Source organism: Aquarana catesbeiana, linkage group LG02, assembly GCF_042186555.1.
Source record: "Aquarana catesbeiana isolate 2022-GZ linkage group LG02, ASM4218655v1, whole genome shotgun sequence".
Classification (NCBI taxonomy): Eukaryota; Metazoa; Chordata; class Amphibia; order Anura; family Ranidae; genus Aquarana; species Aquarana catesbeiana.
In genome coordinates this window covers 403,853,922-403,868,092 of record NC_133325.1, presented here as the reverse complement: position 1 = coordinate 403,868,092, position 14,171 = coordinate 403,853,922, and the positions used below count along the sequence as shown (strand labels likewise).

General features: G+C 39.8%; 1 protein-coding gene across 23 annotated transcripts in view; it reads left to right on the top strand.

Annotated features, from left to right (window-relative positions):
• MACF1 (microtubule actin crosslinking factor 1) overlaps positions 1-14,171 on the top strand; it is a 437,650-nt gene that overhangs the window by 282,422 nt on the left and 141,057 nt on the right. For 21 of the 23 annotated variants that reach the window (XM_073615331.1, XM_073615324.1, XM_073615314.1 and 18 more), the window contains 4 exons: positions 4,764-4,881; positions 9,811-9,873; positions 9,967-10,202; positions 13,398-13,527. In XM_073615331.1, coding sequence (XP_073471432.1) covers positions 4,764-4,881; positions 9,811-9,873; positions 9,967-10,202; positions 13,398-13,527 — 547 coding nt within the window. The remainder of the gene's footprint in view (positions 1-4,763; positions 4,882-9,810; positions 9,874-9,966; positions 10,203-13,397; positions 13,528-14,171) is intronic. The other 2 variants (XM_073615329.1, XM_073615311.1) reach the window with 1 other exon arrangement.

Sequence of the window (14,171 nt, the reverse complement as noted above, 5' to 3'; positions counted from 1 at the left end):
AACTGTGGCCCTTTGCTTGCCTTTATCTGGCCCTTGGGGCACTTATTTATCATCCCACTGATACGAGACTGTATTCTGCCAACTGACATCAATGATGGGGCATAATTTCTCCCACTGACACCCACAATGGGGCACTGATCTTCAAAATGATACCAATGATGAGGCACTATTCCTCCCCCTAATACCAAATGTGGTGATATTTTCTCCCACTGATACCAGGAAAAATTTCCACAACCGCTGACCACAGTTCTGCCCCCCCTAAAGTCTGAGGAGCAATCAACTGGCCCTGTGTTTAGAAAGTTTGGAGACCCCTGCAATAGACCCATGCTCTAATACAACCCCTGGCAACAATTATGGAAACACCAGTCCCTGAGGATGTCCCTTCAGTTGTTTATTGTTGTAGAAAAAAAGCAGATCACAGACATGGCCAAAAACTAAAGGCATTTCAAATGGCAACTTTATGGTTTTAAGAAACACTAAAAGAAATCAAGAAAAATAATTGTGGTGGCCAGTAACAGTTAGATTTATAGAACAAGCACAGGGAATAAATTATGGAATCACTCAATTCTGAGGAAAAAAATATGGAATCACCCTGTAAATGTTCATTACAAACACTAACACCTGCATCAGATTAAATCTGCTTGTTAGTATGTAGGTAAAGAGGGTAAATCATCACGCAGTGTTGCACAAGATGTTGGTTGTTCACAGTCGGCTGTGTCTAAAACATGGACCAAATACAAACAACATGGGAAGGTGGTTAAAGGCAAGCATACTGGTAGACCAAGGAAGACATCAAAGCGTCAAGACAGAAAACTTAAAGCAATATGCCTTGAAAACAGAAAATGTACAACAAAACAAATGAGGAACAAATGGGAGGAAACTGGAGTCAACATCTGTGACCGAACTGTAAGAAACCGCCTAAAGGAAATGGGATTTACATACAGAAAAGCTAAAAGAAAGCCATCTCTAACACCTAAACACAAAAAAAAACAAGGTTACACTGGGCTAAGGAAAGGCAATCGTGGACTGTGGATGATTGGATGAAAGTCATATTCAGTGATGAATCTCGAATCTGCATTGGGCAAGGTGATGATGCTGGAACTTTTGTTTGGTGCCGTTCCAATGAGATTTATGCAGACGACTTTCTGAAGAAAACATGCAAATTTCCACAGTCAATTATGATATGGGGCTGCATGTCAGGTAAAGGCACTGAGGAGATGGCTGTCATTAAATCTTCAATAAATTCACAGGTTTACATTGAAATTTTGGACACTTTTCTTATCCCATCTATTGAAAGGATGTTTGGGGATAATGAAATCATTTATCAAGATGATAATGCATCTTGCCATAGAGCAAAAACTGTGAAAAAATTCTTTGAAGAAAGACCCATAAGGTCAATGTCATGGCCTGCAAACAGTCCGGACCTCAATCCAATTGAAATCTGTGGTGGAAGTTAAAGAAAATGGTCCATGACAAGGCTCCAACGTGCAAAGATGATTTGGCAACAGCAATCAGAGAAGGCTGGAGCCAGATTGATGAAGAGTACTGTTTATCACTCATTAAGTCAATGCCTCAGAGACTGCAAGCAGTTATAAAAGCCAGAGGTGGTGCAACAAAGTACTAGTGATGTGCTGGAGTGTTATTTTGTTTGTTTTTCATGATTCCATAATTTTTTACTCAGAGTTGAGTGATTCCATAATTTATTCCCTGTGCTTGTTCTATAAATCTAAGGCTGCTTTCACACTGGGGCGGTAGGGGGCGTTGGCGGTAAAACAGCGCTATTTATAGCGCTGCTTTACCGCGGTATTCGGCCGCTAGCGGTGCGGTTTTAACCCCCCGCTGGCGGCCAAAAAAGGGTTAAAACCGCTCGTATAGCCGCGGTATTGCCGCGGTATAGCCACGCTGTCCCATTGATTTCAATGGGCAGGAGTGGTTTAGGAGCGGTGAATACACCGCTCCTTCACCGCTCCAAAGATGCGGCTGGCAGAAGTTTTTTCCTTCTCCTGTCAGTGCACCGCTTCAGTGTGAAAGCCCTCGGGCTTTCACACTGAACAAACAGCAGAGGCTGTTTTGGGTCGGTTTGCAGGCGCTATTTTTAGCGCAATAACGCCTGCAAACCGCCCCAGTGTGAAAGGGGTCTAACTGTTACTGGCCACCACAATTATTTTTCTTGATTTCTTTTAGCGTTTCTCAAACCCAGAAAGTTGCCATTTGAAATGCCTTTAGTTTTTGGCCATGTCTGTGATCTGCTTTTTTTCTACAACAATAAACAACTGAAGGAACATCCTCAGGGACTGGTGATTCCATAATTTTTACCAGGGGTTGTAGATCAGGTACGCTGATGCTAGAAGTCTTACCGTAAGAAATAATCTTCTAGAGAGGACATCACAAAGTTGTTTTTTTGTTTTGTTTTTTCTCAATGAAAAGAGTAACACAGACTTGTGAGAACAGCTTGGGTTGATGACAACATAGCAGGTTTATAAAATTTTTCGTACTCAGATTACCAGATTTTCATTCAGGTTGCTGCATTAATTAGTAACAGTTTAAAATAACCTACAATAGTGTAGCTGAAATTATGTGAAGATCTCTGACAAACGTTTGGGGCTCATTTACACCACATTCCCTGCATTCAGTAGTTCTGCATGTGTGGTTACATCGATTTGTAATGCATTTGCAGTGTGCTTTTAGGGCTCTTTCACACAGGCATTGAAAAAAGGTGGTCCATGCCACTCAAAATTGTTAAAATAGGGAGCAGATGAAGGTGTTCACACTGCAGTGTTAGCACTGCCTCGTGTTGAGGTGAGGCAAAAAAAACCCCCGCTACCTGCAGAGTTTGACAGACGTTGACCCTTTGCAACTGCCTCCGTTCAGTTTTGAAACGCACCACATGCGCACTGTAAACGCACCTATGGCGTTTACAGTATGTTTACGGTGCTGTTGCAAAGCATCAAAAGTGATTATTTTAGCTTTGTACAAAATAATAAAAACATATCTCACAGGGTATTTGAGGAGTGTTGCCTTTCACAACTTGAATGCCTGTACAACCCATCCAAATTGTTCATTAAAGTGGATGTAAACCCAATGTCATCCTTTCTAAACTACTGCCATAGGGGTTATCTATAAGGATATACATGCCTCCTGCATGTATCTTTACCTGTCAAATGACTCCCCTCTGTCTGTTATGAGACCCGAAAAACTGCAGATTCTGTGGGTGGGTCTGTTGTCTGGAGCTCGGTGGGTGGAGTCGTGATGTCAGTACACTCCCCGCCCACCTCTACACTCCCCTTGTCAATATGCATTTTCTCCTGTGTATTTCTTACACTGAACTTCTACTATGATCTCTAACATCCAGTGAAAAGACAGGAAAGTAACCACGACTTCAGCATGCCAAATCATGCTGAGGTGTGGAACAGCCAATCCTTGCAGAGCTGCTGAATAAAGGAGTGGGGGTGGGAATTAAAAAATAATGCATGTCTTAGGCTAGTGCACGAGATGTAAATCACCTGTCACTCACAGCAAGGGGGAGGATTTGACAAAGTTTTTCTTTGTTTGTCAAGATTTATCTCACTGAACAATAAAAGAGTATTGCTCGGAGCTGGATTAACTCTTTGTGGCAAGACTGGGCTCAAATGATAGGAAATCTTATACTCTACATTATGACATAAAAAAAATTTTTGGGTTTACATCCACTTTAACGCTATAGGTTCTTAAATTACATGTTAAGGCCACTTTAGAATTCAACACCTGTGTGAAAGAGACCTTAAGGTATTATTTATGCTTTATTTCACTGAGTGGCGTTTGCATGAGTTTGTTGGGGGATCACGTGTGTTCCAGTACATTTACATGCTAAAAATGCAGCATACTGTACTTATTTGAGCAGCAAATGAAAGCACCACAATGGTGTACACTGGGCTCATTGAAATGCATTTTTTACTGCGTATAGCTTGGTACTTTATAAATGCTTTTGACTGCTTCTAGTGTAAATGATCCCTTAATGGTATGCTGGAATGCTGGCCTAGTTTTTTTTTTGCATAGGTTTAAAAACTATGTACAGTTGTGCTCATAAGTTTACATATCCTGGCAGAATTTGATTTCTTGACCATTTTTCAGAGAATATGAATGATAACACAAAAACTTTTCTTTCACTCATGGTTAGTGTTTGGCTGAAGCCATTTATTATCAATCAACTGTGTATACTCTTTTTAAATCATAATCACAACAGAAACTACCCAAATGACCCTGATCAGAAGTTTACATACCCCAGTTCTGGTAAAGCTGCCCATTCCTCTTGGCAAAAAGCCTCCAGTTCCTGTAAATTCTTGGGCTGTCTTGCATGAACTGCACGTTTGAGATCTCCCCAGAGTGGCTCAAAGTAAGGATGAGCTCCGGCGTGTTTGCACAGCCCACGTGCAGAGCCTGCCAGGAAGTCGGCACTGCGCTGCGCTAATCACAGGCAGTGAGACACTTCCCGACCTCTGCAGCCACGCATCGGGAAATGTCTCACTGCCTGTGATTAGCGCAGTGCAGTGCCGACTTATTGCACACTCTGAATTATTTACTCCTGATCCCTGCACTCTCTACATTGTCCTTTACTCTGTGCGTTACTTTAAGGTCCTCCCACTTATCTATTTGGTCACACCCACCCTTTGAGGTAGGGGGGGGGGGGGGTCGTGGTTGAGTTGCTGCACCTATTCTCTGAGAAAATAAAGCCCTGCTTGTCTGTATGTAGTGCAGGTAATATATTGCAATTGTATACTCCACAGGACCTCTTGAAAGAGTGGAAAGTAAAAGGCCCACTTGTAGAGGAGATCACACAAAAGGGATCTGAACTTGAGAGCAGAATTGTGGAGATCACTGCAGCAGAAAGCCAACTGCAGAAAGGTGAGGGTTGACTGAATTCTGTATGTCTTGTTTCAAGGCATCCTTTTTATTTTGTCTAATTTTTTCCTGCATTTCATTTCTCTGGTTCCTTTCAGCCACTTTGTCATGCTTCCACTCTACCACTCATCCCTTTCCCGCTTTCTTCTATCATCTTCCTGCTTTCACATTCACTTCCAGAATTGTCGTTCTCTATTGCCTTAGCTGTTGCTTCATTTCTTTAAGCTAAATTCCAGATAAACACCTCAATATGCAGTTGTACTGCATATACATGAACTGGCATTTTGATCAGGCAGTCATGTTTAATCCTCTGTAACACACAGCATAACCAGGTAGATGACACTGGCGTTTCTTAGGTTAGCTTTACATTTTACTATCTTGCAACTCCAATTTCCAGCCTGATCATTGGATAGCATATAAGCAGTATCACCACATTTATGATTCATTGTCCTACGAGGAGGCTGGAAACAAATGACACTATAGAAATCAACCATGGAATTAGTGGCTGTGCTGTGTGGCAGCAGTGTGTGAATCTCAGGACTGGATGAATAGAATTACAAATCTTATGGCTGGTAAAACGATTTGTTTATATGTGTGTTTTTTCTGATTTAACCACTTCCTGACTGACATACGTATATATACAGAAAAAAGAATAAAGAAAAATTAGAATCACGCTAAATAATAAATATAAATTCCGTAAATTGATCTATATGGATTATATTCATCTGTGTAAAGTTGACCACAAACAGTGTGATAATGAATCAATATCAGTGACCATCCATCGCCAAAAACCGCAGTGAATCCACCACCAGCCATAAAACTTTTTACCAGCTCATGTGGACACCTTATTATAGGGGGTCGAGGTACGCCTGTGGCTTAAAACCCAGCCGGGGCCTTTCTTCTCATCTCAGGGCTTCTCCACACTTCTGATATCACTCAGTAAGTTGGTTAATAGTTAGGCACCAATAAGAGATCAAAGGCTCCACATAGTGTAAAATTCTTGGTGGATTTATTATATAAAAAGTAGCACTCACAGTAATGAATAAAATAAACACCTTAAGTTTGGTGTGTCTTCTAGCACACAACCAAACAAACCCGTCCGTTGGGACACGAGCGAGATGGTGACGTCAGCACGTCGCTCCGTCTTGCACATTTCGTTTGCAGGAGCTGGTAAGCAGTTTCTACAGCTGGTGGTGGATTCACTGTGGTTTTTGGTGATGGATGATGGACACTGCTATTGATTAATTATCACCTTGTTTGTGGTCAACTTTACACAGATGAATATAATCCATATGGATCCATTTACAGACTTTATATTTATTATTTAGCGCAATTCAAATTTTTCTTTATTCATTGTTTGTGATTGTGTTACTCAAAAGAATGGCTGCTCACTGTTTACCTGCAGACATCATCCAGATATCATTTTCAGCTGGCAATGCGCTTTTTTTTTTTCAGTAAAAGTGATCCAAGTGGCAGAAGGGGTTCCCCAACACGCCCCAGCTGACCATAGAGATAAAGATGGAATCTAAATTCCCCAATGATCTCTGTGGTGTATGGAACCAGAAGCGATAAGGATTTAGTCACTTCTGGTTTCAGTCTTGTTCACCGGCCGTTACCAGCTAGTAAAGCAGCTGATCAAACTGATCTCAGTTTAATTAGATACTTTGGAGGGCAGAGGAGAGGTCTGGCATCTAATAGACCCCAGATCTCTCCACAAAGAGGACCTGTCACGGCCTATGCGATCACAAGCAATGTTGTTCATCCCTTGGGATAGCAATAAAATTGATTAAAAAAAAAGAAAAAAAATGTAAATTAAATAATAAAAGAAAATTAAAGAGCAACTTTCCCCTCGTGCTCTCATGCAAATGCAAACACATATGTAAATGGTGGTTGTACCACACATGAGATATCACTACGAACATCAGAGTGGGAGCAATAATTCTAGCACCAGACCTTCGGTATGACTCTAAACTGGTAACCTGTAAAGGCTTTTAAAGTGTCGCCTATAAAAAATTGAATGTACTGTAGTTTGTCACCATTCCACAGTCATGCGCAACTGTAATGTGTGACATGTTGGGTATCCATTTACTCAGTGCAATGTCATCTTTTATATTTTACCAAAAAAAGGGTATTATATTATTATATTGTGTTTGTGTGTATTAAAGTGTATTTTCCCTAAAAAATTGCATTTTAAAAATAGCTGCACAAATATCGTTTGATGTATAAAATTGCAAAAACCACCATTTTATTCTTCTGGTGTCTCTGCTTAAAAAAAAATTGCAGGTTTTTTACATTTATGACAAATGTCAGAATTGGCCTGGGCAGCAGGTGGTTAAAGTGGATGTAAACCCAATGTCATCCTTTCTAAACTACTGCCATAGGGGTTATCTATAAGGATATACATGCCTCCTGAATGTATCTTTACCTGTCAAATGTCTCCCCTCTGTCTGTTATGAGACCCGAAAAACTGCAGATTCTGTGGGTGGGTCTGTGTATTTCTTACACTGAAATTCTGCTATAATCTCTAACATCCAGTGAAAAGACAGGAAAGTAACCACATGACTTCAGCATGCCAAATCATGCTGAGGTGTGGACCAGCCAATCCTTGCAGAGCTGCTGAAGAAAGGAGTGGGGGAGGGAATTAAAAAATAATGCATGTCTTGGGCTAGTAGTGCAGGAGATGTAAATCACCTGTCACTCACAGCAAGGGGGAGGATTTGACAAAGTTTTTCTTTGTCAAGTTTAATCTCACTGAACAATAAAAGAGGATTGCTAGGAGCTGGATTAACTCTTTGTGGCAAGACTGGGCTCAAATGATAGGAAATCTTATACTCTACATTATGACATCAAAAAAAAAAAAAAATCGGGTTTACATCCACTTTAAGGCTCTTCTCTTTTTTCTTACCTTATATTTTTTTATGCTTGCTACTCTGTATACCATCTGTTATTTTGTTTAATCTATTATCTCCTTGTATAATGCCTGTTTCATTTTGTTATCTGTTGGTCCTGCAAAATCTCATACCTCTTCTGCCATTATGGTTTTATGTGCCTTCTTTTGTGTGGCACTCATTCAAATTACAGTAAACTAGGAAAACTCCTGATAATAAACTGTCAATTATAGAGAATTTTCTTTACCTAAATTTATGGTTGCCGATATAAATATTATGCATTTGCTTTGTTTGTTAATTAAGCTGCGGCTGCCTGTGTACATGTGCAGATCACCCTTTTTTCAGTATGGAATATCATGTTGGTGCGGATTTCGCTTATGGGGCTTCTGTTGTATGCTATTCTCATTGCAAATAATCTATTTCCTAAATGAACAATATTGTAAATAAAACTAAATAAATTAGAAATGGGGATAGTTTAGCACAGTACTAATTATAGACTGGATTACTAGGACCTTATGGTGTGTTAGGTTTACAAATATATATATATATATATTTGCTTGCTTCTGAACTCTCCACATAGTGGCACAGAGCCACTATTTCTTTTGTAATTGTTTTGTGAGTAATACAAAATCCTTTTCAAGTGTTCATCTTTTCCACTGCAGGCTAATATCTGACCTTTTAGATGAAATTTTGTTGTGTTATAGCGGTTGTACGTATGTATATTACTATAGATTCAGTTCACTCAGCTATAATGATAGTTCTTTAAGCAGTATTAAACCTAAAAGCAAACATTTATTACATTGCAGCTTACCAGTTCTTAGATATCATGGCTGCTTTTTTTTTTTAGGTTTTGTTCCTTCATTTTCACTTGGTCATCCAGCCACTAAGTCTGTTTTTTTAACAGAACAAGCACTCCCGGCAATGTAGCAGTTAGTGATGAGACAAACCATTTACCACTGTCAGGGGTGCTTACAATAATCGGCTTTTATTTATTCATTCATGTAAACCTTTATCCCAAAAGAAAAAACTGTTGCTGTAACTACAGTGTGAGCTGGAGTTTGGCTTTGATTTTTTTAGTGTATCTAAATCTGCTAGTCCATCTAACACTCACCTCCCCCAGACTGACAATGCTGCTGTTCAAAGGTGCCCCCTGTGCTCCTTCATCCAGAGTGGGGACACTCTAATGCCAGGAGGTGTGTTACTGGCCAGATTACCAGGTAAAAAAAGAGCCTAAAAAGAGTAAACTAATGCACCCACCACAACTCAGGTTTGGTAAGCTGCAGTTTATTACATTTATGGTTTTGAGTTTAATACTGCTTTAATGACCATTATTATTGAGCAATGTAAACCAGAGACCGGTGAAAACAGCAGTCGCTAGTCTGAAAATAACATCTGTGCTAATGCATGTGAATTGAGTCCTATTTTTGACTAGCAGGTGTCAATTCAGGAAAATTTTAGATTCCAGTAGCAAGGTGTCAGAATCACTAGTTATAGTTAACCACAAAACAAGAAATGATCAGCTAGTGTTATTTTCTGGTATGGTTTGGATCTTCTGTTTTTAGGGTTAGTCGTCAGTACATAAATATTTGTTGACGTCCTATGGTTTCTATTGCTTATATAATCGCAGTGATTACCTAAGTTAGTGGTCTTTGGGAGAGTGTTATTACTTGGCAGATTCCTGACAGTTTCTAATTTCTTAAGATCTGATAGATCTACTCAGTCTACCTATTTGATCCTGTGTGTAGATGCTTTGTGTCCTGAGAATATCCATTACATGCTTGGCTTTCCATAAGAGACTGACAGTAGGATTTAAATTGAGTATAGTGCATAGTGATGGAATTGGGATGTTGGTTTGGCATTGTGCTGTGTTTGCTGTTTGTCATTTTAGTTAATTAGAACCTTCTGAGAAGGGTTCATTGTTGAGACAATGCCAAATGAAAAATACCAAGCTTTTGCAGTGTCTGTTTATTAATCTCTTCTTGCTGTGTGTTTGTAATCATAATGTGTTTGTGATGTGCTTGCTTTGCCTTCTTGTCCTGTTCAGGTTCTGTGCTGATGGCCTCAGTGAGCAGTTTAGGGAATGTTAATGGATATCATACCTGCCAAGGTGAGCTTGTCTATGTGCTGCTGTGTCTTAAAATTAGTTCATTTATGCTGAAAAAAATATTCTGCCTTCACTAATCACGTCCCTTTCTGATAGATTTGACTGGCATCCAGTGTGATGTCTCTGAGATCAGCCAAAAGTATGAACATTTAGGATTGGTGCTGAGAAATCGAGAAGAACAGTTGTCCACTATGCTGGAAAAAATACAGAAGGTTCAACAAGAAACAAATCAGATGTTGAAGTGGTTAGAGTCCAAAGAACAAATTATAACTGCAGTCAATGTGTCACCAAAGAAGTCTGAGATAGTCAGAGCCCAAGCTGAACAGAACAAGGTAAGAATTGGTGCACTGCTGCTTTAGAGATCACATATAACATTTTTACTTTTCTTAAAATAAGTTTACTTAGTTCTATTGGCTCTTGACTAACAGTCACAATTAAACGTGATTCTAAAGGTTTGCAGTTTTTTTTTTTTTTTTTTTAATTACAAACATGTTAGGCCCCTTTCACACATGCTGTCAGTTTGTCCGTTTTTCATCCATCCATTGACAGATGAAAAACAGACATCAATGCATCTCTATGGAAAAACTGATGTAAATGGATGATCATCCATTTACATCAGTTTACATCCGCATCCGTCATCCGTTTTTTAAACTGATCAAAGCTCTATTTTTCTTCTGTTAAAAAAACAGATCGATGGAAAAATGGATGTAAACTGAAAAATGGTCAGTTTTTCATCCGTTTTTGCATTGGTAGTAGATGTAAAAAAAACTGATGAAAACTTTATCCGTTTTGACGTGACTGAACTGACGAAGTGAAAGGGGCCTTATACTTACCTACTCTGTGCAATGGTTTTGCACAGAGCAGCCACGATCCTCACCCTTTTGGGTCTTCTGACATTTGTCCCAGCTCCTCCCTTCTGCCGAGTGCCCCCAATAGCAAGCCTCTTGCTATGGGGACACTTGAGGAGGCTCACTCCCAAGCCACGTTCCTGTGAATGGACATTGTCCATTCACACACACAGCGCAGCTTGGCCCCATCTTTTAAAGCTCTGCGTAAACTGTTGGCGCTATATAAATCCTGTATAATAATAATAATCTTTTACTCTCTCCTCATTGGCTCCCTGACTGTGACTGACCTGGAACAGGCATGTGCATCTCAATCAATAATGACACCTAATATGCATATGCTTGTTCCAGGGCAGAGGCTCATATGGTGTTTTTTTTAATGCCCATCATACAGGTTGTAGATCTGCAACTAGTGGCACTTAAAGCTAAAGCTTATATTTCACCTTTTGGTTCCTCCTTTCCCTCCTCTTCATCATGCTGATGACATTTTTCAATCTTGCAATTTTCATTACATACGTTCTATGTAGACCTAGATATCATGACTAGGTCTTTGTGCCTGACTATGCAATGTAGACAGATCATGGCTGGTGGAAGGAGCTAGCATCCTACCTCAGTACTGCTGTCAAGTGCACTCAGCCCAGATGCAACTTGCTCTAGGACATGTGAAAACGTGATGCTCAACCTCATGGTCGGAAAAAAAAAAGACAAAGTGTAAATTCAGTGACTGAAAGGAGTAGGCCAGGGATGGTATGGATGGGAAGGACCAGGTGATTTTGCAGTCCTCCAGCTAGGAAATGAGGTGAGCCCTGTCTGGCTTTCTGCAGCTTCTAATACACACTGTGTATGTGCAGTAAAATTAGAGTGGGCAATTTCAGTACAGGAGAGGAGCATGTGCAAGACTGAAAGTAAGGTTGGAGTTCACACTTGAGTAGGATATATGGTTCTGTGCAAAGACCAGTATAATATATAAGAGTATATAAATGTTAACCTGTTGTAAGTATAAAACCAATTTATTTAAACATTGTGAAGTTTAACCACTTGCCGACCAGCCGCCGCAGTTTTACTGCGGCAGAATGGCACGGCTGGGCGAAACGAAGTTATGCAACGTCGCTTGGCCCTGTGGCCACTAGGGGGGCGTGTGCCCCCGGAGCCGATGCGGTCGCGATTACTGCCGGGCTCCAGGGATCGCTACTGAGAACCAAGATCTGTGTGTGTAGACACACAGTTTCCGGTTCTCTGAAGGGAGAAGTGACTGATCGTCTGTTTATACAAAGTATGAACAGCGATCTGTCATCTCCCCTACACAGTCCCCAACCCCTTTCAGTTAGAACACAGAGAGGGAACACAACCCCTTGATCGCCCCCTAGTGGTTAACCCCTTCCCTACCAGTGACATTTTTACAGTAATCGGTGCATTTTTATAGCACTGATCGTTGTATAATTGCCAATGGTCCCAAAAATGTGTGAAAAGTGTCCCATGTCTCCGCCATAATATTGCAGTCCCGATAAAAATTGCAGATCACTGCCATTACTAGTAAAAACAAAATTAATAATAAAAATGCCATAAAACTATCCTCGTTTTTGTAGACGCTATAACTTTTGCACAAACCAATCAATATATGCTTATTGCGTTTTTTTTTTTTTTTTGTTTTTTTTTTTTTTTTTACCGAAAATATGTAGAAGAATACATATCGGCCTAAACTGAGGAAAAAAATAGTTTTTTTAATATATTTTTTGGAGGGATATTTAGTATAGCAAAAAGTAAAAAATATTGTTTTTTGTTTTTTTTTTCAAAATTGACGCTCTTTTTTGTTTATAGCGCAAAAAATAAAAACCGCAGAGGTGATCAAATACCACCAAAAGAAAGCTCTATTTGTGGGAAAAAAAGGACGTCAAAGTTTTTGTCAGTTTGTCAAGATTTCTCTCACTGAACAAAAAAAGGGGATTGCTCAGAGATGGATTAACTCTGTGTGGCAAGACTGGGCTCAAATGATAGGAAATCTTATACTCTACACTGTCTACAGTATGATATAAAAAAAATTTTGGGTTTACATCCATTTTAAGTTACTGAGAAACTGAAATTTGTTATGACAAACCTTTTTACCATTAGAAATTTAGTTAAAAGTGAAATTAAGGCTAAACCATTTGAAATGGTTGACAATTAGTGTTTTTATGACAGAAGAGACGTGATTTGGTTTCTTCTGTCATAACGATTTCTCCCTGCCTATCAGCGTTAATGTACACTAAGCTGCGCATGCTCAGAACAGCATACATTTATGGCACCCCGCTGTGCCATGATGATGTGACTCCCATGCACATGTGCAGGAGTGACGTCATCGTGGCCTGGCCATTCAAACAGCTGAGCAGACCAAACCCAGAAAGAAAACCGGGAAAAGATGGACACGCGCGTGACCAGCGGGAGCACTGTCATTGCAGCACTGGAGGACTGCATTTGACAGGAAAGTCTGCCATAATGTTCTAGTATGTGGTGCATTCCCCTTTAAGTGGTTTTAATGTTAGAATTAAGAGATTCCAGTGAATGTGAAATCCATTATACAATCAAGTACGCATGTTTTATCGCCTCTGGAGAACAGTTGTAATTGGCAGCATTTTTAGTGATTATACAGTGTAACTTTGCTGGCTTGGCGTCAGCTGGCTGACACATTTCTAATGTTTTTTTCAGGAGTTCATATCTGAACTAGAGCAGAGTTCTGAAAAAGTGAAAAAGCTAAAAGCTGAGCTAAAAGATTTGCTAGAGAAACATCCTAACTCTCCTGAGGCTGAGAACTGGAGGCAGATGCTGGAAAATCTTAGTAAGTATGACTTTGATGATAGAAATATGGAATATTTGTATCTGGGTCTTTTATTAGTCCAAATACCTTTCCTGCGCAAAAAACACTTCTTGGAGGTATAATAGAAACAGAGTTCTCTAAAAAATTACAGATGTCAAGATCCTTAGTGTTAATAATCCATGGATTTTATGGCTACCAAGTTTAAGACTTACTCAGCCTTTATTATATAGCTGCAGGATGCTATTAACCTTAAAGGCTAAGTTCACCTAAGCCTTTTCTAATGTCTTTTCTGCCCAAGTCATCCCAGTGTACTTATCTGTTACTTATCTAGACCATGGCAGCTTTGAATCATCTGAGCCCTTTGCTTCCTGTAACATCACGTGACCTTCAAGGAAACTTCATGTCCCATCATGCACTGCCTTACTGCATTACAGAATAGGGCTTGTTTATCTCTCTGGACCACACCTCCCTCAGTACTAGGACCACCTCTTTTATTATTTCCAGCCATTTTCCTACTACTTCCTTTAAGGTGGCCATATCTGCCAGCAGCTATGTCATGCAAGGGCCTGCCTGACTTGATAGAAATTGAATAGATTTTTCAGAATGATCCTCTTTTTCCATAGTTGTGGTAAATCTAAAGGAAATTGAACAGAGGGTGTACAATC